General features: G+C 47.7%; 1 protein-coding gene and 1 long non-coding RNA gene across 3 annotated transcripts in view; one reads left to right on the forward strand and one right to left on the reverse strand.

Moving 5' to 3' along the window:
* Pigu (phosphatidylinositol glycan anchor biosynthesis, class U) overlaps nucleotides 1–23,833 on the forward strand; it is an 89,202-nt gene that overhangs the window by 61,767 nt on the left and 3,602 nt on the right. Inside the window, exons 8-11 of the mRNA XM_005384827.2 lie at nucleotides 3,391–3,545; nucleotides 5,351–5,494; nucleotides 7,451–7,575; nucleotides 13,868–14,010. Coding sequence (XP_005384884.1) covers nucleotides 3,391–3,545; nucleotides 5,351–5,494; nucleotides 7,451–7,575; nucleotides 13,868–14,010 — 567 coding nt within the window. The remainder of the gene's footprint in view (nucleotides 1–3,390; nucleotides 3,546–5,350; nucleotides 5,495–7,450; nucleotides 7,576–13,867; nucleotides 14,011–23,833) is intronic.
* LOC102021988 lies at nucleotides 3,453–7,972 on the reverse strand. 2 transcript variants are annotated; one of them, XR_001233969.1, is made up of 4 exons: nucleotides 7,931–7,972; nucleotides 5,189–5,275; nucleotides 4,009–4,154; nucleotides 3,453–3,539 (listed from the first exon to the last, which is right to left on the reverse strand). It is a non-coding gene; the product is annotated as an uncharacterized LOC102021988 (long non-coding RNA). The 2 variants fall into 2 exon arrangements; XR_001233970.1 differs by having other exon boundaries at nucleotides 3,459–3,539; nucleotides 3,993–4,154.

Here is a 23,833-nt window from a genome sequence, read left to right on the forward strand (position 1 = left end):
AAAAAAAAAAAAAAAAAAAAAAAAGAAAGAAATGTTACAATTTCAAAACAACAGTGTGTAGTATAGTCTTTGGATTTCAGAAAGATTTACATTGGCCTTATATATGGCAGAGAAAAACAGATAGGTACTGCTGATGTCAACATTGCACCATGGTGAAAATATTGATAGGGAAAACTCAACAAAATGGAAGCCTGAAGCCAGGCATGGTGGCACACACCTGTAATCCCAGCACTCAGGAGGCAGAGGCAGGAGGATCTTTGTGAGTTCAAGACCAACCTAGTCTACAAAGTGAGCTCAAGGCCATCCTGAACTGCATGGTGAGACCCTGTCTCAAAAAGACAAGAAAAAAAAGGAAGCCTGAGATGAAAACTTTCTACAGCAAAACCAAATGCAGAGTAGATGTTGATGAGTTATGCAGCAACTATGATGTCACTCAAAACACAAAGCATTGGCCAGTAGTTGTGTTTTACTTGATCCTAAATATGTGTGCCCTAAATAGTTTGATAGTTTACAAAGAAAATAATAAGTGCAAAATGCCATGGAGAAATTTTCTTAGGGGGTTGGGATGAGAACTCATAAGAGATCATTTATAGCAGAGGAAAAACAAAATGTTTCTGCCCAGGGAACTACACGAAAAAATTATGGAGCACACTGGTGAGCTAACAGGCAAACAGGCAGACATAGCATTCCAAAGACCTACTACAACAACAGGAAAACCAAAAAAGATGTCAACTGTGCCCTACAAGAAAGGACAGGAAAACAAAACATACATGTTATCAATGTAAGCAACACTCATATATGGAACATGTAATTTTCATGTGTGAAGATTGCCCTGGGTGTGAGCAAGACTCTATTTTTATTGTAGCGTTCTATTGTTATTTTCATTGTTGTTCACATAGGTTTTTATTTCTGATGTTATCTCTTAGGTTTTGTAAGCAAGTGCATAGCTGATGTGAAAATGTTGATGTGTATTCTAAGCACACATTACACATTTGGTATTTTATTTTATTGATATCTTATTTTCTTATTCAGAGGTATGATAATTGAAGTAAAGATTATTTTTTATAGAGTGCTATTGGTATTTTCATTGTAGTTCATATAGAATTTATTTCTGATGTTATCTTTTAGGTTTTGTAAGCAAGTACGCATCTGATGTGAAAATATTGATGTTTATTCTAAATGTGCAATACATAGTAATAATTTAATACTTTATGTTCCTACTAACTACACATTGCATAATATAATAAGAACCTCCTGACAAAATGGCAAGATCAGCGAGATGTGAAGTATGACTTGAAAAAAGGCCAGGAGAGCAAAACACATGTGCTGTCAGTGTAAGCAATACATGTGCATGGAACATGCTGTTGTCTTGTGTGCAGACTGCCTTAGGTGTGATAACTGAAGTTTTTTTTTGTAGAGTGCTATTGGTATTTTCATGGTAGTTCATATAAGAATTTATTTCTGTTGTTGTATTTTAGACTGTACACCAGAAAACAGTCAATGTTGAAATTTTTGATGCTTTTTTATAAACAATAAATAGTAAAAGTGCAGTACTTTGTTGTGATTTGTTTCCTGTTAAGCACTCATTGTTTAATACAGTAAAACTCATGAAATTAAAATTAATAATTCATCAATAAAAATATTTTAAAGAATAAGCCAGGGTTTGAAACACCCATGGTTATTGACCTTTATGACAAAATTGTGTTATGCTCTGTTGGTTATATCCTGTCAAGAAGGATAAACTTAAGTCATTTGTAGGAAAATGGGTACACCTTCAGGCCATAATGTTAAGTGAAGTAAGTGACACAGAAGCTTAAATGTCTCATAATTTCTCTTTTATGAAAAACCCAAAATAGGGGCTGGGGATTTAGCTCAGCAGCAAAGCGCCTGCCTGGCAAGCGCAAGGTCGTGAGTTTGGTTCCCGGTACCGGAAAAAAAACCAAAAACAAACACCCTCAAAATACTCTGCCTCACTTCGAACACATTTAGCCCATGTTCTAAAAACAAAAAAAAAAAAAAAAAAAAAAAAAAAAAAAAAAAAGAAAGAAAGAAAAACCCCAAATATAAAAAAGTACAAAATAAAAGTCACGCCAGGTGTGGTGGCACATCCCTGTAGTCCCAGCACTCGGGAGGCTGAGGCAGGAGGATTGTTGTGAGTTCGAGACCAGCCTGAACTACAAAGTGAGCTCAAGGGCAGCCTGAACTGCATATTGAAACCTTGTCTCAAAAAGACAAAAAATAAAATAAAATAAATAAATAAATAAAAGTCAGACAATAGGAAAAAAGAGAAAGAAAAAGTTACTATAATCCAGCATGGTAAACATATCTTTTTTTTATTGTTCATATTTTTTAAAATCAAATTTTATTGGTACATTTTAGGTATATATAATGATCATATTCACCATAGAGAATTTATACCCATACATGATGTGGCCAATACATTTTAAAGTGTACCTTGATTTAGTAACAGGTGTCTTACGTGTTTTTTGCCTGTTTGGCTGTGAGTCTGTGTTTATAATAATTGGATAAACATAATATAAATAAATGAATCTGACGTTTCCCCCCCAAAGTTTTTTTAAAGTGTGGGTGGAGAAAAAAGGAATAAATAAGGGTTGAGATGTGTTATGTACATGTACCAGCTCCCCACACTGAATGTAATTATTATGTACTGCAAATACGTACTAATAAAAAATTTTTTTAAAATAAAATAAGGGCTGTGATGTAGCTCAGTGTGAAGGTCCTGGATTCAAGTATTGCCCCTTGATTTTTTTCTATATTTTTTCATATTTAATAAAATATTGTAAAGATATATTTTCCTCTGTCCTTCCCATGAGGCTAATATTGTTATGAATTTAGTATGTCTTCGTAAGCTATGTTTTATACAACTTTTATAGTCTTATATATCTGTAAGTAATATGTAATATTTGATACAACCTCACAGTATTACATAACTATTTTCATTTTATGCAGATTGTTTTGTGGCTTTCTTTTATGACTACCACAGTTTTTAGATCTAGCTATGTTTGGCATATATCAATGTAGCTTATTCATTTAATCTGCTAAATAGTGTACCTTATGCCACTCTACCACAGCTTATTTACTCATTCCTCTATTGAAGGCTCCACAGTGCAGGGAATCATCCTTTCATTTGTATCTTGTCCCCAGGGCATACACCCTAGGAACATGGTATTCCTAAGTCTCAGGTCAGAGTTTGTGCACTTAACACTTTTTTAGGTGCTTACTATATCTTTCTCATTTAATTAAAGATGCAGTGAAATTGTAAACCTGTGTATCATGGCATGGTCTTGCAAGAGGGATCTTTAGTTTTAAGCTGATAGGTGCTGTCTGTCCTTGGCATTCCTAAATGTCTCATTCTGCTCTCTCTCCCAGCGACAGTACATACCCGTGAAAATGAAGAGCAGAGCCTTCTGGATCTTCTCTTGGGAATATGCCATGATGTATATGGGGAGCCTCGTGGTAATTGTTTGCCTCTCCTTCTTCCTTCTCAGCTCCTGGGATTTCATCCCTGCAGTCTATGGCTTCATGTAAGTAAAGACCTCATTAGAAAAACTCAAGCTAATCTGGTTTTCATAGCTCCTGCTGGAATCAGAGGGAGAGCACCAGAGGCAGCATCTACAGCAGGGCTCCTCCAACTTTTAAGGTGCTTCAGAGCCCCTTCAGGGTTTGTTAAACCCAGATTTCTGGCCCAGGCTTAGAGGTTCTACTTAAGTAGGCCCAGGGTAGAAGCCAATAATTTGTATTTCTCAAGTTTTCTAATGCTGCTGCTGCGGGTGGTGGTCTAGCCAACACTGTTTGAGAACCAGGGCTCTAGAGGACACCTTTGATCTATTTGGGATAAGAGAGCACCCCCTAGCACCCAAAACAGCCACCACCCTCCAACTAGGAAGTGAGGTTCAATTCGAAAGAAAAATGGATATATGCCTTTTTTGCAAGGGGGTTGGGGGGCCCTGATAGTTTAAATATAAAGGCACCTGGTGTATCTCAGACCTTTAGAGAAAACGTAGGTGGGTTTGCAGTAGTGCAGTCTTGCCCAGGTGACTGTGTGAATTCAGTAGTCATTTCTGAATACTCTCCATGTGCCTCACTCTGGGCTGCTGAGGATTGTTGGCCTGGTAGGTGACGGACACTTCCCCCTGTCAGGGTGGAGAAAGTATCTAGAATAGCAGAATTCCTTGAGGCTGCTTCCTTGAGTTAAATCCATCCCATGCATGCTAACAGCTTAGTTATTTTAGCTCATCTGATTTGAATGGGAGTGTACGATGCCTGGTGAAGAACTCTGTATCTTTTCAAAATCAAACTACAATACTGGACTGGGGGTATAGGTCAGGGCTAGAGCATTTGCCTCGTATACTTGTGACCCTAGGTTCAATTCCTAGCACCAAAAACATTTTAAAATGTTTTTTAAAAAATAAAAGTAGGTCCAGGGATGTAGCTCAGTGGCACAAGTGCCCGTCTGGCAAGTGCAAGGTCCTACAAGTTCGATTCCCAGTACCAAAAAAATAAAAAAATAAAAGTAATACACACATAGCCGGGCATGGTGGTACACACCTCAAATCCCAGCACTTGGAAGGCTGAGGCAGGAGGATTGCCAAGAGTTTGAGGCCAGCCTAGGCTGCATAGTGAGTTCAACCTGTACTGTATAGCAATACTCTCTCTCAAAAACAAAAATAATAATAATAATAATAATAATATACACATTATATATACTTTTAGAGGAGCCAGAATTGCAGCCAATTTTTGTATGATATAACAGACAAAAAGTTTTCCAGTTAAACCCTAAATGTCAGTGCACTCTGGGGCCCTAAGGATCCTAGAAGAACCTCCTGGTGGATCCTGAAGCCCCTTGAAGAGTCACTGCAGGCTCAGGGGCCCAGGCTTTGCGCTCCTGCTGTGGGGTGTGGAGCAGCAGTGTGGGAGGAGGGTCTCTGAGCTGGCTCCTCTGGGCTGGTCTTTGGAAACCAAAAATAGATTTGTTTGTATCCTTTCCTGCTTTGTCACAGTGCTCAGCAGCTCCTGATTGTAAACGGTCCTGGACCTTAAAAGACAGGCCAATCTCTTGATTTTTTCAAGATGAATCCCTCCCTCATTTCATATTTTTTTTACTTCATCTATATTTGTTATAGCTTAGCATTCTCTGTTGTTGTTTTGTCTTCATTTTGCTACTCACCTATGTCCAGGGTACCTGGATAGCCCTTCTCATCCTGGTCTCTGTAGTGAAGAAGTCATCCTCGGCTGCCCAGCAATGACCCCAAGTCTTGAATAGAAAATAAAAACAAAGCATACCATCTGTAACTCAACTTGCTCTCTCCTTGTGTTTTCTTAATTCCAGACTTTCTGTTCCAGATCTCACTCCAAACATTGGTCTTTTCTGGTACTTCTTTGCAGAGATGTTTGAGCACTTCAGCCTCTTCTTTGTCTGCGTGTTTCAGATCAACGTCTTCTTCTACACCATCCCCTTAGCCATCAAGCTAAAGTAAGTTGCTTTGTCCCTTGGTCCCTGTGTCCTTAAGTGCACTTTTAATGGCCACAGTTGCCATCAGGTTTATGACATTTGGCCGAGGAACCCTGTCCTTGGCTGCCTCAGGTGCCAGTGGCCAGAACTAGCAGCTAAGAGGCACACACCAGCATTGGAGCCCGGATTTCTCCTGGCCTTACCGTGATATGCCTGGGCACGGATTGCTGCCAAGCCCATTCATGATTTGTTTTTGATACCAGGAATCGAACTCAAGACCTGGTGCTTGCCAGGCAGGCGCCGTGCCACTGAGCTAGATCCCTGGTCCCTCACTATGATTTTGGCAAGAGCAGGAATTGTATGGAGGATGTCTCCAGAGCAAGTGGATCTGATTGAATGTCCTCCATCAGCAGCCCAGTGATTGTCTGAGGGGACTCAAGATGGATTAGTGGGGAGGGTGGCCGCCTGCAGCTCTACCTAATAATATTCGATCAATTTCTCTCAAAAGGGGTTATCTGTTCTCTTCTGCAGTGGGAAAGGGCTAAAATGTGTTGAGCCTTCTCCATCCTAGGCACCTTTTAGGCTGTCTGAAACATAATCATACCAGCAGCTTGTGGAGACTGGCATAATTTTTATTTTCACCACTCCCATTTTATAGTTGAGTGAATTGATGCTCAGAGAGGTAAAACAATTCTTCCAGAGTCATGCAGCTTGTAAGCCCCAGAACTGCAATTCAGGCATGGGTTTTTCTGGCTCCAGAATCTCTGCTGGATCATCCCCTCATGCTAGGCCAAGCTCCTGAGGGAGAGAACTTACAGTAGCCCTGGCTGTGACTCATTACCCTGGCTTCAGAGAAGCTAGACCTCTGAAGCAGATCTTCCTGATCAAGCCCCCAGGGTCTGTGAAGATACAGGTCCCGTGCATGTGTGTAGTGTCACTAGAAAGGCCATAGATCTGGCCTCTTCCTCCTCACTTTCCTTTCACACTCAGTCCACGCTTGGAGCAGCACTGAAGGCTGAGCTTTACCCCCTACGATCCCTCGACCAAGGCTGTGAGGCAAAGGCGGGGCTCACAAGAGCAGCACGGTGGTGTTTAGGGAGACGGGAGCTGGTGACTCCGTAGCTTACAGCCTTAACCCACTTTGCTGCTCTCATATCTTTCTCACGTATCTGTGAAGGGTGGAGGACAGAATTGCCGGCCTTGAGAGGTAGTTGAGATCACTTGAGATGATGCAGCAGAGGTTTTGCCCCGAATTTAAGACAGAGAGTACAGGAGGTGGTTGCTATTACCATCATTTATTATTACTTTATTCCTTTTTTTTTTGTACTGGGAATCAAACTCAGGACCTTGCACTTGCCGCAGGCACTGTGCTACTAAGCTATATCCCTGGCTAATATTAGTTTAGAATCATAATTTAAACTCTTATTAGTTAGTGTAAGAAGAATTCCAGCCCTTGCAAGCTGGAGTAACGGCCTGTAACTCAGTTTTCTTTCTGGCCATTAAGGGCCCGCAGACTTCACTACCATATTGTCAGTAAGCAAAGCACCAGCCAGGAGGCACTTCCAGGCCTGGGCCTGTTGTCATAGGTCCTCTGACACTGCGGCTGCCTGATAGCTCTGGGAAGCAGTTACTTAAGCCTGGTAATAACGAGCTGACTTCATTTGTTTTCTTCTTCCATGGCCCCTGGGGGAAAGGTATGGAGCTGTTAGAGGCAGGAAGTGGCTGGTAATGGGAAATGTCTCTCCTTGGTTCTCTAGAGTTTGCCAGGCCCTCCTCGCCTCTTCTGGGCATCTCTGGGTCCCTGCAGTTTTCTGCTCTGCCTCTGAGACCCAGCTAGTCCCTGTCTTCTGGGTAGCAAGCCACCCCTTGCCTGAAGTGCCCTGAGGAGTAATTTTTGGTTTGAGGGGTGGGGTCAGGAGTCTCTGGATGGGCCTGGTTCCTGACCGATCTTTCTCTGTCTCCCCTGCCTTGCCCTAGGGAGCACCCTATGTTCTTCATGTTCATCCAAATTGCCATCATCTCCATCTTCAAATCCTATCCGACAGTGGGGGACGTGGCCCTTTACATGGCCTTCTTCCCTGTGTGGAATCATCTCTACAGATGTGAGTATCCCGGCTGTCCCCGTGGGTGGCAGCTTTGTGTCAGCCTGGCCCTCGATGAAACAGCCAGGGAGAAAAGAATTCATAGGCATTTACTGGACGTCTGCTGTACAGGCAGCACTAGGAGAGAGGTGCAATATCTACTCCCTGGTGCTATAACTAGTGCTGATAATAAACATGATTACCATTTATTGAGCACTTGCTATATTCTAGACCTCTAAGGCTGTTACATCCATTAACTCATTTTATCTTCACACCAACCTTTGAGGTAAGTATCCCCTTGTGCAGAAGAGAAAACTGAGGTACAGAAAGGTAGAGCCTCTTAACTCAGATAATGGGACTGGGCAGGATTACATACCTGTAATCCCAGCACGTGGGAGGCTGAGGCAGGAGGATCACAAGGAGTTTGAGGCCAGCCTGGACTGCACAGTGAATTCAAGGCCATCCTTAGCTACATAGTGAGACCCTGTCTCAAAAAAATAAAAAATAAAATAAAAATCAGTGACTGCTAAGGAGAATGGCTAGTTTTAGAAACCAGATCTCTGAGCCTCTCCCAAGCTCTGTCCAACAGGGCTTTCTGTGACACTGACAATGTCCAATATCTGCATAGTCCAACAGAGCAGTCACTAATGCGACCAAGGAACTGAATTTTTAGTTTAAAATTGAAATTTAAGAAGCCCCATGTGGCAAGGCTACCTCATTGGCCAGGGCTAGTCCAGCCTCGGGCTCAGAACCATCCCCTAGTGTTACCCCCAGAGTTCCTAGAGACCAGTGAGGGACCCCAGACTGCCTGCCTCCAGGAAGACCCCTCCGTTCCACCCACCCTCTCTTCAGAGGGTGGTGCAGTAGTAGCCCTTAGGCCCCAGTGCTTCTCGCAGTTGCTCTCTCGGCCCTCTCCGGTTGTTTTTTCAGTGTCTGGAGTTCCTGTGGGGCAGACATCATGACCCCTTTGCTTCTTTGTCACCGTCACCCGGCATAGAACCTAACACTCAAAAGTAGTATTGGCAAATGTCTGCAGCAGGGGCTTTTTAAACCTCGCTAAGGAGACAGTGTCAGTGACCCAGCTGATTCTCTTCTGCTGTGGCTCTCAGCCAAGTGTCAGGAGTGAACTGGGGGAGTGCAGGCTCCAGAAGAAGTGAGTCTTTATTGTCTGGGGGGTTGTCTGGGTGTCAACCAGGAACTGAAACCAACCAGTGCCAGTAGGAAACCTACCTGTTATGTAGGTGCCAGCGAAGGTAAACAGCCAGGTGGGTGGGCCAGCTAGAGGCTGCTCCCGCAGGTGAGGCCTGGTGAAGCGCTGAGCAGTCTGGGCTCACTGGGAGGAGGAAGCAGCGTCTTTTGCCTGTGACATCCTCATGGCACAGACAAGAACCACCCAGTCCAGTGGGCTGAGTCAGCGTGGGGCCCCTCAGCAGGCTGGCTACTGACAAATTGTGAGGTCACTAAGATACACCAGCGTGCCCCAGTCTGTGACAGGTGGGTCTTTGGGACACCACTCTTCTTTCCATAAAAGTGGGTTGTTTTTCCTTAGCTGTCTTCCCTACAGGGCAGTTGCTTTCTCAGTATCTTTGATTCTACATTGCTGAACTCAGTCTGCAGACAAACTGACTTGAGCCTGCATCCTGGCTTTCCCATCACCAGCTGTGTGTTCTTAGGCAAATTATTTAACTTTTCTTGGGGGCTTGGGTGGATATTGAGGATTGAGCCCAGGGATTGCTGATCTACATTCCCAGCCCTCTGCTCCCCTCTTTTTCTTTTGAGACAGGGTCTCACTATGTAGTTCAGGCTGATCGAGGCTGGCCTCAAACTCATGGTGATCCTCCTGCCTCAGCCTCCTGAGTGCTGGCGTTATAGATGTGCACTGCCATGCCCAACTCAGCCCCCCTTTTTGAGAAATTTTACTTTGAAGCAAGATCTTACTAAGTTGCCCAGCCTAGCCTTCAATTTGTGATCCTCCTGCCTCAGCCTCCTGAGTAGCTGGGCTTACAGGCATGTGTCACCATATTTGGCCATTGAACTTCTTTTAGCCTCTGGTTTTTTTCATCTGTCAAATGAGACTGCCAGGTGCATTGGTGCACACCTATAATCCCAGCACTCTGGAGGCTGAGGCAGGAGGATCACCATGAGTTCAAGGCCAGCCAGAGCTACACAGTTCAAGACAGCCTGAATTACAGAGTGAGACCCTGTCTCAAGAAACAAAATGAAAATCAAACGAGACAACTGTCTTTCAGGGGAGTTTGAGAAAGAAAATGTGTTAATAGCACTACGGTTATCATCATCAGTAATAATTAGGCAGGGGCCCATATTTCCATTACCAAAACTTCAGGCTTGTTGGCAGAGTCGTTGAAATAAAAACATTTTTCAAAACTTGAAATAAAGTATTTTATGCCCTTTGGGGCAGTGAGACACAAGAAGGATGAAGTCTCCAGAATCTTGGATGGTGTAACAGATGCTATCGCTGGCTGGTTGGGCAGGAAATTCACAGGCTCAGCTCCTACACAGGAGAGTGGCTGCCACCTGCCCCGCACCTGCGGCAGGGAGTGCTGGTGTTTGGGACCTAACAGCTCTGCGTCATCACACCAGCAATGATCACCCTCAGCCCTGCCGTGGGGCCCAGAGTAGAGAATTCCGGCAGTCTCTGGGCCTCAAGAGTACTGTCAGGAATGCGGTTCAAGTACTGGTTGCCAGTGCTCGTGTGCCTGTACCCACTGCGCCTCTCCGTTTTCCTGAGCTGGACGGTGGGAAGGAAAAGAGGAACTAGCTCTGCCCTGAATGTGGGCCCGGATGCCAGCTTCTGGCGGTGGGGACAGGATGAGTCAGACAGGTGTGCACTTACTGTGTTCGGGAGCAGCCTGCTGGTGGAACTAGGGCCAGCTTGCAGGGGTCCAGCTAAAGAAAGAGCTACCAAAGGGCTGGAGTAGATTTTGTGTTGTGTTGTGTTGTGTTGTGTTGTTTTATTAACTGTTGTACAGAGCTAAAAGAATATTAATAAAATAAGCCAGGAAAGGTGACACACAGCTACTTGGGAGGCAGAAGCAGGAGGATCACAAATTTGAGGCCAGCCTGGGCAATTTAGTAAAACTATCTCAAAAAATAAAATATAAAATGAAAGGGCTGTAATAATCAGTGGTAGAGCGTTTGCCAAGCATGAACAAGGCCCTGAGCTCAGTCCCAAGTACTGCTTAAGGAAAATAAAAGAAATCCTGAAGAATAATTACATAGTAAATTCCCATGTACCTAGCCTGTAGTTCAAGAAAGGAAACATTGCCTTGACCTTTGAAACCCCTTTACACTCCTGCTGATAGGACTGGATTTTTCAAGTGAATTTTTATTTCTGAGTGCCTGAGACTCAGAGAGGGAAAGTGATTCACCAGAAGTTTCAGTTTGTACGTGGTGGTGCCGGGGACTAGATAAGCCACCTGGTGAATGCAGTGGGGAACCTGACTCCTTTTGGCCTAGCAGGTCTGATGAAGGGTGAGCCCTTCGTTTCCTCAGGCCCTGGTCATCTCTGACGCCTCCTGTTGCCTGGAACAAGCTGTCCTGTGCCTTGGCTGCCCGGTTCCATGTGCTCTGGCAGGTAGCTTTAATCGTCCGGCCTGTCACCAGCAAGAGTGAGTGGCAGCTCCCTGTTCCTGCAGAGCTCACCGCAGGCCGGAAGCCAGTTGGATGCTGGTCCTCCCAGCACATGGGCATGTCAAGTGTCACTTCTAGATCAGAGGCTACATGTGACCCTCGCTCCTCTCTGCAGTTCTCTGTCACTCAGTCTAAAGTTTCCGTCCCTGGCTAGAGGCACAGGACCAGAAACCACCTGGCCTATCAGGTACCAGTAGTTTTATTTTAGAAATAGTATATGTTCTTCTCAGCAAAATACCTTCCAGGAGTTGAAGAAAACCACTGAGAATTAGAAATAGTGATAGTGGAGTAGAGGCTCTGTAAGCAGATTTGTTTTCCTTTCTGGACGTTTTAACATTGTTTCATCACAACAGCAAGGACTATCAGTACAAACATCCCTTTTCTTGGCCTCCCTGCTTGTGGAGTAGAAGAAGAGGTAGAGGCTTCTCTGGGAGGTCCCTGAGGCCTGCGTCAGGAATTTGGCCTCTCAACTTTGATAACCCAGGATCACAGAAACTTTATATCACAGAAGAGGACCTTGTAGGCCCTCCAGGCCATTGTCCAAATTGTGGGATTTCATGGACAAAAGAAAGGACTTTTTAATAACAAAAAAAAAAGCCCTGTCATTTTCAGGGTGGAGATGTAGCTCAGACCATGCTTTGTCTTGATTATTCCTGTTTCCATAGACAGTGGCAGCTCCTTGGCAGACTATCAGGGTGTCAGGCTGCATGTTGGGATCACCCAGGAAGCGTGTGAAGCCTATGTATACCTGGCCCTACCCTGGAGACTCTGACTCCATCTTGGTGGGGCTCCCTCCCCCGGCCAGGATTTCATTTTGCAGCTGGAGTTGAGAATCATCTGTGTCATCCAGGCCCTTTCCAATTTCTGTCCAATCATTGCACAGTAGGGACAAACTGCCTGAATGTTTGGGACTTTCTCCGTCCCTTGAATTTCGCAGAACAAGCCGGGTGTGGTGGCTCACGCCTCGGGAGGCTGAGGCAGGAGGGTCGTTGAGCATTTAGGACCAGCCTGGGCTACAAAGTGAGCTCAAGGCTATAAAGTGAGCTCAAGGCCAGCCTGAACTGTATAATGAGAGCCTGTCTCAAAAAAAACAAACAAACAAAAAAGAATTTCCCAAAACTCTGGTTTGGAGAAGGGATTTCCTGAAGATCAGGATCCAAGAGGATACAATTTTTTTCAGAAAGGTATTGTTTCAATTAATTTATTTTAAATAATATTTAGTAGTTTTAAATAATATAAATAGGAACAATAATAACATATAATCCTACTGATAACCCCTCTTGCATTAAAAAAAGAAAAATTGTGTAGTGGTCAAAATAGTCTCCTTCCCCCCCACCATCCTCTCCAAAGGTAATCACATCATAAGTTCCTGAACTTGTGAATATATCACCTTACATAGCAAAAGGGGCTTTAAATTAAGATTTGAAGAAGGTAGATTATCCTGGATTATCCACGTGAGCCCAGTGTAATCACAAGAATCACTATAAGTAGAAGAGGTAGCTTAATGTCTGTGAATCTAGAACTGGTCTAAAAAATAAAGTCTATTTGAAAAGAAAGAAAGAAAGAAAAAAACAGCAGAAGAAAAGGAGGTCAGAGGGAGGCACCAGGAGAAGGCTCCGATCCTCCATTTCTGATTTTGAAGCTGGAAGTATTAGGATCCAAGGAGTACAGGTGGCCTCTAATGCTGGAAAAGTCAAGCAGATGTGTTCTTCCATCTCCAGAGGGATTGCAGCCTTGCCCAGACTTTTGATTGCAGCCTGAGACCTATGCTGACCTTCTGACCCTTAGAATTGTGTGTTCATAAATTAAATTGTTTAAACCACTACATGTATGGGAATTTGTTACAGTAGTAATAGAAAACTAGTACACGTAGTCATGCATCTATGCTAGTTTTTCACAGGTCTTATTTAATCTACCTTATACTTCTATAAAGTAGGTATTTTAGCTCCATTTTAAAGATGAAGAAACTGAGGCTTAGAGAAACTTGCTAATAAGTGACAGGATTTTAACCCAGGTGTCCAAAGGGCAGGCCTTCCCATCGAGCTAGGTTCCACCTGCCCACCTGAGCACCACCTCTGTGTAGCAGGTCTTCCTGGGAGGAGCTCCGCTTGCACTGACACTGGACAGGGAGAGCATCCGAACAGACTTGCTAATCACTGTCTGAGGGAGAGTGAGTTATATTGGAAGAGCAAGGAAGGAACCTTCCTTTCCATTAAGAATAATGAAAAACCTATTTCTAAGACACCAGAACTGTGGCAGCGTAAGACACACTATGGGGCTGTGCTGTCCGCTTCCAGCTGCAGTTCCCACCCGTGATTCCACGTGGCCAGATGGCACCTTCATAGGAAGAGGGAGGAGTTGCTCTTGGACGTTCTGAGGTTGGGGGTCCTCTTGAAAAGGTCTGTCTGCAAAATCCAGAGGCATTCATGGCATCACCAACAGTGTCTACCCTTCAACCAGCCAAGCCCGGAGACTGACCTAGAAGCTCCCACCGGCTGTGCATAGGGACCGCTGAGTCAGGAGGCTGAGGTTTGCCTCTTGGTGCCCCAGTGCCTCTGAGCCTCATGAGCTGCTCCCAAGGCCTCTATCCTGGGAGGCATCCAGCAAAGGGTGTGCGCTGGAGCCCGAGCGCAGGTCTAACTGTGACCGTCTGTCTTTGCAGTCCTGCGGAACATCTTCGTCCTTGCCTGCATCATTATCGTCTGCTCCCTCCTCTTCCCTGTCCTGTGGCACCTCTGGATTTATGCAGGAAGTGCCAACTCTAACTTCTTTTATGCCATCACACTGACCTTCAATGTTGGGCAGGTAAGAGCTAAGGGCAGCGTGGGGTCAGGGGTTCATTTTGTAGTCTCGAGCATTCAGCCAGGGCCGTGGGTTCCACGTCCTGGGGATTTGGACATGGAGGAGTGACAGCTTCTCCCTCAAGTGGCTCACAGTCAGGTGGAGGGGCAGGGCAGCTAGAGCAGACTTGCTGAGCTAGTCATTGAATCCTCATAGCAGACAGACAGTGTTTTTCCTGGTTTATAAATGACTGGCTGAGGCTCCTGAGGGATGTCTTTGCCAGTGTCAACAGAAATGCCAAAAACAAATGCAATCAGGGCCTGACTTCCTGACGCTAGGTGTGGCACCTGTCGTGTGTACTCTGAGTAGAGTGGGTGGTGGAGCGGGAAAAAAGGCACTCAGACTCAGGACAGCAGGAACTAGGCGGAGAACCGCGGAGGGGAATGGCCTGGCTGTTGGGCAACTCAAGAGTAAAGTGTGTGGCTGGGTGTAACAAGTAGGAGGCTGCGGAGTAACAGCCTGTGGAGTCCCAGTAAGGAGCTTGGCCCTTCCTCTGATGGAGAAAGTCTGTCTCTCCACTCCAAGAGCAACATCTCGACCATCAGAATCCTCAGTGGGAGCTTGTTAAAAATGCAGACTCCCTATGGTAACTGTCACAGTTTCACTGCACTGATGGTTTTTAAAAGAAAAGGCAAACTGGCATGGTGGCACATGCCTATAGTCCCAGCATTTGGGAGGCTGAGGCAGGAAGATTGTTGCAAGTTCCAGGCCAGCCTGGGTTACAAAGTGAGCTCAAGGCCAACCTGAACTGTATAGCAAGACCCTGTCTCAAAAAGACAAAAAAAAAAAAAAAAAAAAAAGAAAAGAATTAAATAAAAGAAAAGGCAGGTCGGGCATGGTGGCACACTCCCAGCACTTGGTAGGCTGAGGCAGGAGGATTGCCATCAGTTTGAGGTCAGCTTGGGTGACATAGTTAGTTCAAAGCCAGCTTGAGCTACATAGTGAGACCCTGTCTCAAGGGAAAGAAAAAGCAGATTTCTGGGTCACTGTCCCAGAGTTTTGGTGGCAGAGGGCCTAGCAAACCTCCTGTGGATTTGCCCATCCTTCCTGCTGTTCCCTGGTCTCCTGGGAGGCCTTCTTTCAGGTCCTTGATGTGGAAGTCTTAGGAGAATCATTTGTTCTATTTCCTTTTTCAATGCCATTGACATAGCCAAGCATTTGCTGTGCACAGTGGACAGGACAGAAGCAAGGTTGCTGCAGAGATAAGTGATGGCAGAGAACAGTCCCCAGGGAAGTTTTGTTTTGTTTTGGTTTGTTTTTTTTCCAGTACCAGGAATTGAACTCACGACCTTGCACTTGCCAGGCAGGCGCTGTGCCGCTGAGCTAAATCCCCAGCCCTGCCAGGGAAGTTTTGCCTCCAAGATTAACTACTGTGAGGAGAGAAGGGAGTTTAGACTTTTTCAGTGAGTGATGGGATTGGTATTTCCTCTGGATCTTCCTGCAGGACTATTGTCCAGCCATTTATCCCGGACTATGAACAGCAGGAAAGAGATGGAGGCCAGTACCCTGGGCAGCACTTCCTGATATGTCTCATGTGGCAGAAGTTTACAAGTTTCAACTTTGTATCTGAAGGAAGCAAAAGTCTGCCCTGGTTCTTCTGTCTTGCTGGAATTTCCTTACTTTTCTCTGCATACCAGAGACTAGCATGGGAGGGTGCTGGGCCTACTTGAGCCTCTGGGGAGGTTAGTGAGCTGCACAGAAATAGTCCTCAGTCAGTTCTTGTCCTGAGTTTCTGGTTTGGGCTGGGAGGTGTAGTTGCAGTGACTATGAAGTGTCTGTGGACCTGCCAGATAACAGTGTTCGCCCCTGTGACTGCCTCTATGAGAGAAGGGTCTACATGAATGGCGGGGGATATTTGCAAGCGGTCAGGTGCTCCTGAAGGCAGAAGAGACTGAATTATTGGAAAAGAAGGATTGGGGTTGGGCTGTGTCTTAGTTACTTTTGTTGCTGAGACAAAATACCTGATGCCCAAAATTAAGGGAGGAAAGGTTTATTTATCTCAGTTTGTAGCGTTTTCAGTCCATAATTAGCTGGCTTCAAGGCACAGTGGTGCAGCAGAAGGGCAACCGTCCATGGCAGTGGAAGACAGCAAAAGCAACAAGAGCAAAAGGCAGAGCAAGCCTCTTTTCCTGTCTTCTATTATATGCAGGCTACCTGCCCTGGGGTGGGTGTAACACTCACACCCCCAATCCCAGCACTAGACGATGAACCAATCACAAAGTCTAGAATCAGCCACCTCCATGACTGCATGAGGCTTTGGGGGAACATCTAGACACAAACCATAACAGGCTGGAAACCGAGTCAGGAGGATCCAGTGCCTTAGCAGCTGAGCTACAGAGAAAAGTCAGCTGTTGGCATACTGTCTTATCTTATTAAAATTTTTTTTTTTTTTCTGAGATAGGGTCTCGCTATGGAGTTCAGGCTGGCCTTGAGCTCACTTTGTAGCTGAGGCTGGTCTTGAACTCTCAACAGTCCTCCTGCCTTAGCCTCCCGAGTGCTGGGATTACAGGTGTGCGCCACCATGCCCGGCTTTAAATACATTTTTAATTACACATGTAATATGTGAATTAATTATCACTGCAGGGAATGAATTCAAACAAAATAGAAGAATGCAGAATGAAAAAGACCGGGTGTGTACCTAGCATGCTTAAGGCCCTGGGTTCAATTTTTATAACTGTAAAAAAAAAAGAAAGAAAAAAAAAAGGAAGAATGAACCACCTGACACGCCCCATAGCACCCCGGGACCCAGGGCATGTGTGGTCATCGGGTTAGTTTGGTGGCCGTCTTTGCAGACGTCATACATTTGCAGATAGCTGTCAGAACATAGGCCCACATAAGAGCTTTCTGATTTGTATGAGTAAATGGCATCCTACCTGGTGAACTGGTTTTTGATTTGGTGTTTTTCACTTAGTGCTCTCATCTTGAGAGCGCTCTTTTAATGGCTCTGTCATATCTCCTAGTTTGGAGGCACCGTGATTTATTTGACCACATAAACCCATGTGGATGGACATTGAGTTTGCTTCTGGTTATTTTGCTACTTGAAATGAAAATGCCTATACATATATACTTGTACTCCCATGCCAGTATTTTTGAGGATAGATTCTAGGTGGTGGGATTTGCTGAGGGAGAGGGCGTATGCATTTCTGTTGCTGAAGGGTCTCACTAACAGGCGGTATCAGTCTACAGGGGTCCAGGTACTCTTTTTGTTGTTTTTTTTTTTTTGAGACAGGGTTTTGCTTTGTAGCCCAGACAGCCCATGAACTCATGATCCGCCTGCTTCAGCCTCCTGAGCAGCTTGGATCACAGGTGTGTGCCACCCCACCCAACCCAGGGGCTCCTTAAATTGGCAGATGGTTAGGCATCCAGTTTGGATGTGTGTGTCACTGGCCTCCTTGGTCTGGGCCATAGGCAGCTCTGCTGGCTGAAATGCGTCCAGGGCCGCAGGGCTAAGGTTTGGTTATGGCTGTTGCCGGATGGCGGGAGGGACGTATCAGGTGGGGCACTTGCTCACCAGGCAGTCATGCAGAGTATATCATTTTTCTGGAGTGTTCACTAGGGTAGTGGAGCCCTCCTCATCCTCAAGGTTATATTGTCTGTGCCACCTCCCCCGCTTTTGAGACAAGGTCTTGCTATATAGCTCAGGCAGGCCTTGAACTCACTATGGAGTCTAAACTGGCCTCAAACTCACAATGATCCTCCTGCCTCAGCCTCCGAGTGCTGGGATGGTAGGTGTGAGCCACCACAGCCAGCTATCCCTGCCTTTTAGCCTGTTGGAACCACAGTGTGCAAATACAGGACGTTTAGAATTTCATTAGGAGTTTAGTTTTCTCTCAGAAAGGCCCCTTCTGAGATCTGCTCTGTGTTCTCTTCGCTTTGTACTCATCCTTCATGGCATTACCCAGTCTATAACTTGCTCTCCTCCTCGACTCCCCCAGTAGCCGGTGAGCTTTGTGAAGGTAGTGATCTGCCTGTCGCCCCGCTGCAGGGCCCCCAACTACCAGATCAGTGTTTGGCATGGGCAGTTGCTTAGCAGGAATTTGTTCAATGAATGAATGAACTAAAGAGCCAAGGAGACTATCATGTGATTCCAAGATATTCAGAGTAGCTGTTGGAGGAGTCCACAGGGGCAGGATTGGCCTTTCTGTTGAGTGGCCAGTAGCCTGGTCAGGTTGAGAGGTCAGAGGAACAGGGGTTGGCAGTGCGCCTTTCAGACTTGGAGAGTGTGAAGGGAAGGAGGGGGAGCAGGGGTGGCTCACCTGCTCTGGCTGAGGTCAGTTAGCAGCCCCATCTCTGCCATCTCTGGTCTCTGCATGTCCTGCACAGCCAGGCCTCCGTCTGCTTCTGCGTGATCGTCAGTGCCCGCACTCAGAGAGCTGGCATTTGTGTCACGTCCCCGTCACACAGCCTGCTTTTTTATAAACATTACCTGGGAAGGTGCCCTGAATTCCCCTGGCTTCATTCTCCCCTCCCTGAGCGAGGCAGATCACAGCTGTCCTGGGACCCAGATGACTGCAGATTTCAAGCAGGGGTCCAGAGCTTTGTATGGAATATAGAGAGTGTCTTGGCCTGTTGGTTTTGTCTTGCTCCATTTGAGTTGATACAAAATAAAGTATGTGTAGATTATTAGTTAGGCCAGCCGCACAGCTGCCCCAAGGCCCCATCCTCTTCCCAGAGGCCATTCAATGCTTTGAGCATGTGGCACACATCACTTGCTAATTACAGTTGTGCCTTAGAGTCAGTAACAGGAAATGACAGCAGTAAACCATCGGAGGAGTGTGCGTGTGTGTCTGTACCTGAGTGTGAGAGAGAAGAGGGTCGGGACTGATAGCTTGAGATCCTCCTCTGGTTTCTCACTGTGTGACCTTCAGCAAGTGATTTAATTTCTGTTACCGTTTCCCGTTCTCAGAATCCAGGATGGTAATCCCTACCTCCTAGGATGGTCAGTGGGTTGGCTGTAACACATTGGTCCTCTTGCCAGTAGTCACATGCTGACCCAGGAAACACAAGGACAACGTGTCCTTCAAATACCCAAAGTCAGCTCCCCTTGACCAGCATTCGGCCCCTAAACCGTGGGAAGGAGGATGACTTCCTGCCTCTTCTCTTAAAACTATTTTGTGGGTCAGTGACCAGTGAAGGAAAAACAGTGATCAAGGATTATGTAGAAGCAAAAAGAATGCTGTTTTAAGAGTATGGTAAAGTATCCCATCCGCCTAAATAAGTTTAAAAATAGGGAGCGTAAGGAGATCTTCCTTTAAAATTACAATCAACAGTGGCACATGTTTAAGGAAGGAGTGCGCAGGCTGGGCCTGTGGGGTCCCTTCCTTCATCTGCAGCATGTGCCTGAGTGTGCACCTTCCCGTGTGTTACAGACATGTGCGCACATGCTTGGGCAGAGGTTTACTTGTGTGTGTTTATGTGTGTGAGGTCTGTTTTATTACCAGTATCATGATGAGAACTTTTTCTTTTTTTATTTTTTTTGTGGTACCGTGGATCAAACTCATGACCTTGCGCTTGCTAGGTGCTTATGGCACTGAGCTATATCCCCAGTCCTTTCTTTCTTTTAATAAAACACCTTGGTGACCTTTCTTGCTTATAGCAGAGGAACCTCCTTCTTCAGTCCTGCACACACTTCACCACGTAACTCTCTTCTCTGACAGCCCTTTTGGTTATTTTCCTTTTGCTCTTGCTATAAGGAATTCATTTAATCTTCATAACAACCCTTGGAGGAAAGCGGTTCATCATCCCATACGCAAATGAGGAAGCTGAAGCTAGGGAGGGTGAGAGGCTCACGCAGAGTCCCCAAGCTTGGAAGGGGCATCTGTGTTTGTGGTCCTGTTTGTCATACCCTCAGCACCAAGGAGACCCTCAGTGACTCAGTTACCAGTGCCTAAATGGCTTGAGATGAAACCGCATTTCCTGAGCAATGATCTAACACAGTTCTCTACCCTCCACCCTCCACTTCCAGTCTGTTTCCATCGGAGCTGGGCTTGTGTCCTCTGGAATCCCTTTTCCTCTTACCCAGGGGGTGGCCCCGAGAACCCCACTCATGTTCTGTGTCAGTGTCTGGAGAGACCCGCGGCTGCGTCCCCTTCCCCTGCCTCCTAGAGTCTGCAGTGCTGCTCCATGGGCAGCGGCCTCTGTCGCTGGGCTGGCCCCAGCCTTCCCTGCACGCAGACCCTGCAGATAGCAGGCTGGCCGTGTGCCGGCCGCTCCACCTTCTGCCTCTGGGGCACCTGGAGCACTGGGGTCTGGACACTGACCCTCTAGCACATGGAGCCCTGCCCTGGACTGTTTTTACTCCAACGCAAAGGAAATCATCGTCCCCTGTCTAGAACTGCCTCTCAGTTGGCCTTCTGTGCCGTTCTGGGGAGTGGGGTGGTTAAAGGAACATCTGGGGACTTGGGGGCGTGTAATGTGGATCATCTGTGGCTGGGTGGCACATGGTCCCGTTCACGTCCCGCCGGGCCCCATTTCAGCTGCATGCTTGTGGGTTGTCTGTACCTTGCTGCAAGCCCCTAGGTTTGTGCGGGGAAGATCGGTGTCTCCTGGCGTGAGGTGCTTGTGGCCCAGGCGGGAGCCCTGTCCTAGTCGGCTGGGTGTGTGTGTTCACTCTGCATCTTCAGCTGGTGCCGCTTTTCAATTTTAGTTCATTCCCTCGTCCCTCCGGTGCCCAGCATCCCAAGCTGGTCTCTCACAGCTTGTCCCTGCCCATCCTTCCCTCTAGCCAGAGTGTCAAGAAAAACCCAGTCTGAACACACAGGCAAGGCGGGCAGGAAGGCCTGGGCGTTAGAGGTTTAAATGCCACACTGACGCCCATCTGCGCTAGCTTGCTGGCTTTAGTCCCGTCACATAATTCCTTGGGGGCTAATTTATTACTTTACAAATCCTAGGTGCCTGCGAAGCACCAAGCAGTCTGCTGGGAGTGAATGAGATGCCCAGCTTCCAAGGTGCCCACCGTCTGTGGGGCTAAAGAGAAACAGGCAGGACAGGGCAGTGTGGCCGGGTCAGCGCGGTGCTGGGAGCGCAGGTCTAGGGCCATGCAGGGAGCTGGGGAAAGGTACTTCTAGATGTGTGGGATCGGACTGGGTTCCGGATACCAAGTGTGGGGGAGGGGAGGAAGGAGGAGGGCTGCGGTGCGGGAGGGTTGTGGAGCAGGGACATTCAGGGCAGCAGGAGTCAGCCACGTGCGTGTGGGGGCCTCATTCTGGGGAGGACCAGGCTGAGACTTTGTGGGGTTTTTGGTTGGGTTTTATTCCCAGACAGGGTCTTGCTGTGTAGTCCAGGCTGGCCTTGAACTCACTGCGTCACCCACGCTGGCCTGAAACTCCCAGCGGTCCTTCTGCTTCGGCCTCCCAAGTGCGGGAATCACAGGCGTGCGCCACCACACCCAGCTGAGACTTTGGTTTTAAGCTGAGGACACTGTGGTCAGACTGATGCTCTGTAAAGCTCGCTCTGTTGAGCAGGGAGAGGGTAGAGGTGTGAGCCCAGAATCCAAGGTGCTGAGGAGGAAGCCACTGCCAGCTGCGGGCAGGCGGTGCCGCTTGGTCTCACCTGGAGGCGTGCGGTTAGGACTCAGTGTGGAGCTGGACTTCGGGAGCTGGAAAGGACACGTGTGTGAGAGCTGCTGCGGGGCCCCAGCTTGCAACCTTGCGGTTAGCGCAGCCGAGGGCCCGAGCCCCGCCCCTCCCACACGGTGTCCGCGGGCCTGGGAGCCGCTGGCCACGCCCAGCCCCCAGCTCAGCCGCCAGTCTCCTCTGGCTTCTGCTTTTCTAGACTCCAGCCAGATGGTCAAGGAGGCTGTGATCCTCCCGACTGTGGCAACCACATGAGCGTCCCACGAGTGTCCACATCACCGACAGAAGCGTCCTGAGGACCCAGGCCCTGCCTGGGGGTGACACCTGCTTCTCCTGAGCCCCGATTTGGTCCAGGTTGCTGTCCTGAGCCCCACAGCTTCCAGAGATACCAGATTCACCACCCCCGTGGGCTCTGAGGTCTCACACTTATTTTGCTTTTGGAAAACCACCTCTGTCCTGCTGGCTGAGGACAGCTGTGCACTGCGGAGAGCAGCAGGCAGGTGGTGGGTGCAGGGCGTCATCGGACCGGCAGTGCGGAGCCCGTCCGTTGGGTGCAGAGCCTACGGGCCTGTGGGGCAGCAGGGAGAACTCAGGTTTGGGGCTCAGGCAGGACTGGTGGTAGCCTGACCCTTTGCCATTAGCAGGACCCTTGACTTTCTTTGAGATTCTAGGCCCTACCCACGGAACGGTGAAAGACCAGTGTGTGTCCTTCACAGAAGGGCCTGGCCAGGGCAGATACTCAGACAGCGTTGTTTCCCCGCCTGTCCCCCCTCCTGCAGTGGAGCTCGTTCTGACTTCTCCCTCTGCCTCTGGTCTCGCACTCTTCACCCTGCCACCCTTTCACCCGCTGCTCCCTGAGTGCCACCACAGCCCGCAGGGGGACTCGGTCCAACCAAGCCATCCCTGGAAGGCACTGCCAAGAGGACCGGGACCAGCACATGCCTCCCGAGTGCCGGCCCTCTGTGGGTCCCGGGTCAGAGCTGGAGGAGGTGGTGCTCCATCTGTGTCACCTGATTGATTATGGGAGTAAGAAAGACCCTGGTGGGAGGTGACGGCTCTGAGGGACAAGCAGGAGCTTCAGGGCTGCAGGACAGGCAAGCGTGGGTACAGGGGAAAGCAGAGGGAGGCTGAGCTGGCTGCAGAGGGCAGAGAAAGTGCGCGTGTGAGCGAGGACCACTCGGGCCAAAGAGAATGGGGGCCTTCTGGCAAGAAGTGGCTGTGGTGGGAAGGACAGGGGCTGCCAGGAAGTCTGTGCGGGCCTGGGACAGATGGGGAGGGAGAGGCGGGTGCTCGGCCACAGCAGGTAGGGCAGCTTCCAGGAACAGACCTTGGTTTCTTTTCTTTTTTTTTTCTTTTATGTTTTTTTGAGACAGGGTCTTGCTGTCTAGTTCAGGCCGGCCTTGAACTTATTGTTTTGCCTAGGCCGGCTTTGAATTCACTGCAGTCCTCCTGCCTCAGCCTCCTAAGTGCTGAGATTATAGGCAGGCCTCAAGTTTCTGAGGACACAGACATGTTCTGGGGCCCCTAAGTCCTGGACAGGAACTTGGGAAGCCCACCATTGTAGTAAGGTAGAGCTATTACTCTCATTTTACAGAAAGCAAAATGCAGCTTAGGAATGACACGTGACACAGGAGTCACACAGCCACGAACTTGCTCATGCTGTTTCCACTGCCCCTGGCTGACTTGTCCTGCCCAGAAAAGGCAGAGATGGGTCTGCACCTACCTTGTTGATTGAATGCCAGGGCCTCTGGGAGATCCCTCCTTGCAGTCTAACTGCAAAGTCCTGAAGTCTAAAGAGATTGTTCCAGTCAGCCTGCCCTCAGCCTTGGGCTTCCCTCTCACAGAGCCAAGTTCCAGGACAGCCGGGGTCCTGTTCCTCGGGGCTGGCGCCACCCAGGACTCACGACCCTCAGGATCATATGCCCCAGTGAGCAGGGCCCTTTCCCACACACTCACCACCTGGGCTGCCCCATCTTCAGTCCATCTTCTCAAAATGTGTGTCAGTGAGGCACAGACCACATTTCCCGGTGGGTGTGTCGGCCTGTGTATCATTAACTGGAATTCGGTACTTGTTTCTGCTTTGCTTAGGTAAAGTGGACACAGTGAAAAACACAGGTCTTGGGGCTGGGGATTTAGCTCAGCAGCAAAGCGCCTGCCTGGCAAGCGCAAGGTCGTGAGTTCGGTTCCCGGTACCGGAGAAAAACCAAAAAAAA

The sequence above is a fragment of the Chinchilla lanigera genome, unplaced genomic scaffold (genome assembly GCF_000276665.1).
Source record: "Chinchilla lanigera isolate Chin_1 unplaced genomic scaffold, ChiLan1.0 scaffold00021, whole genome shotgun sequence".
NCBI lineage: Eukaryota > Metazoa > Chordata > Mammalia > Rodentia > Chinchillidae > Chinchilla > Chinchilla lanigera.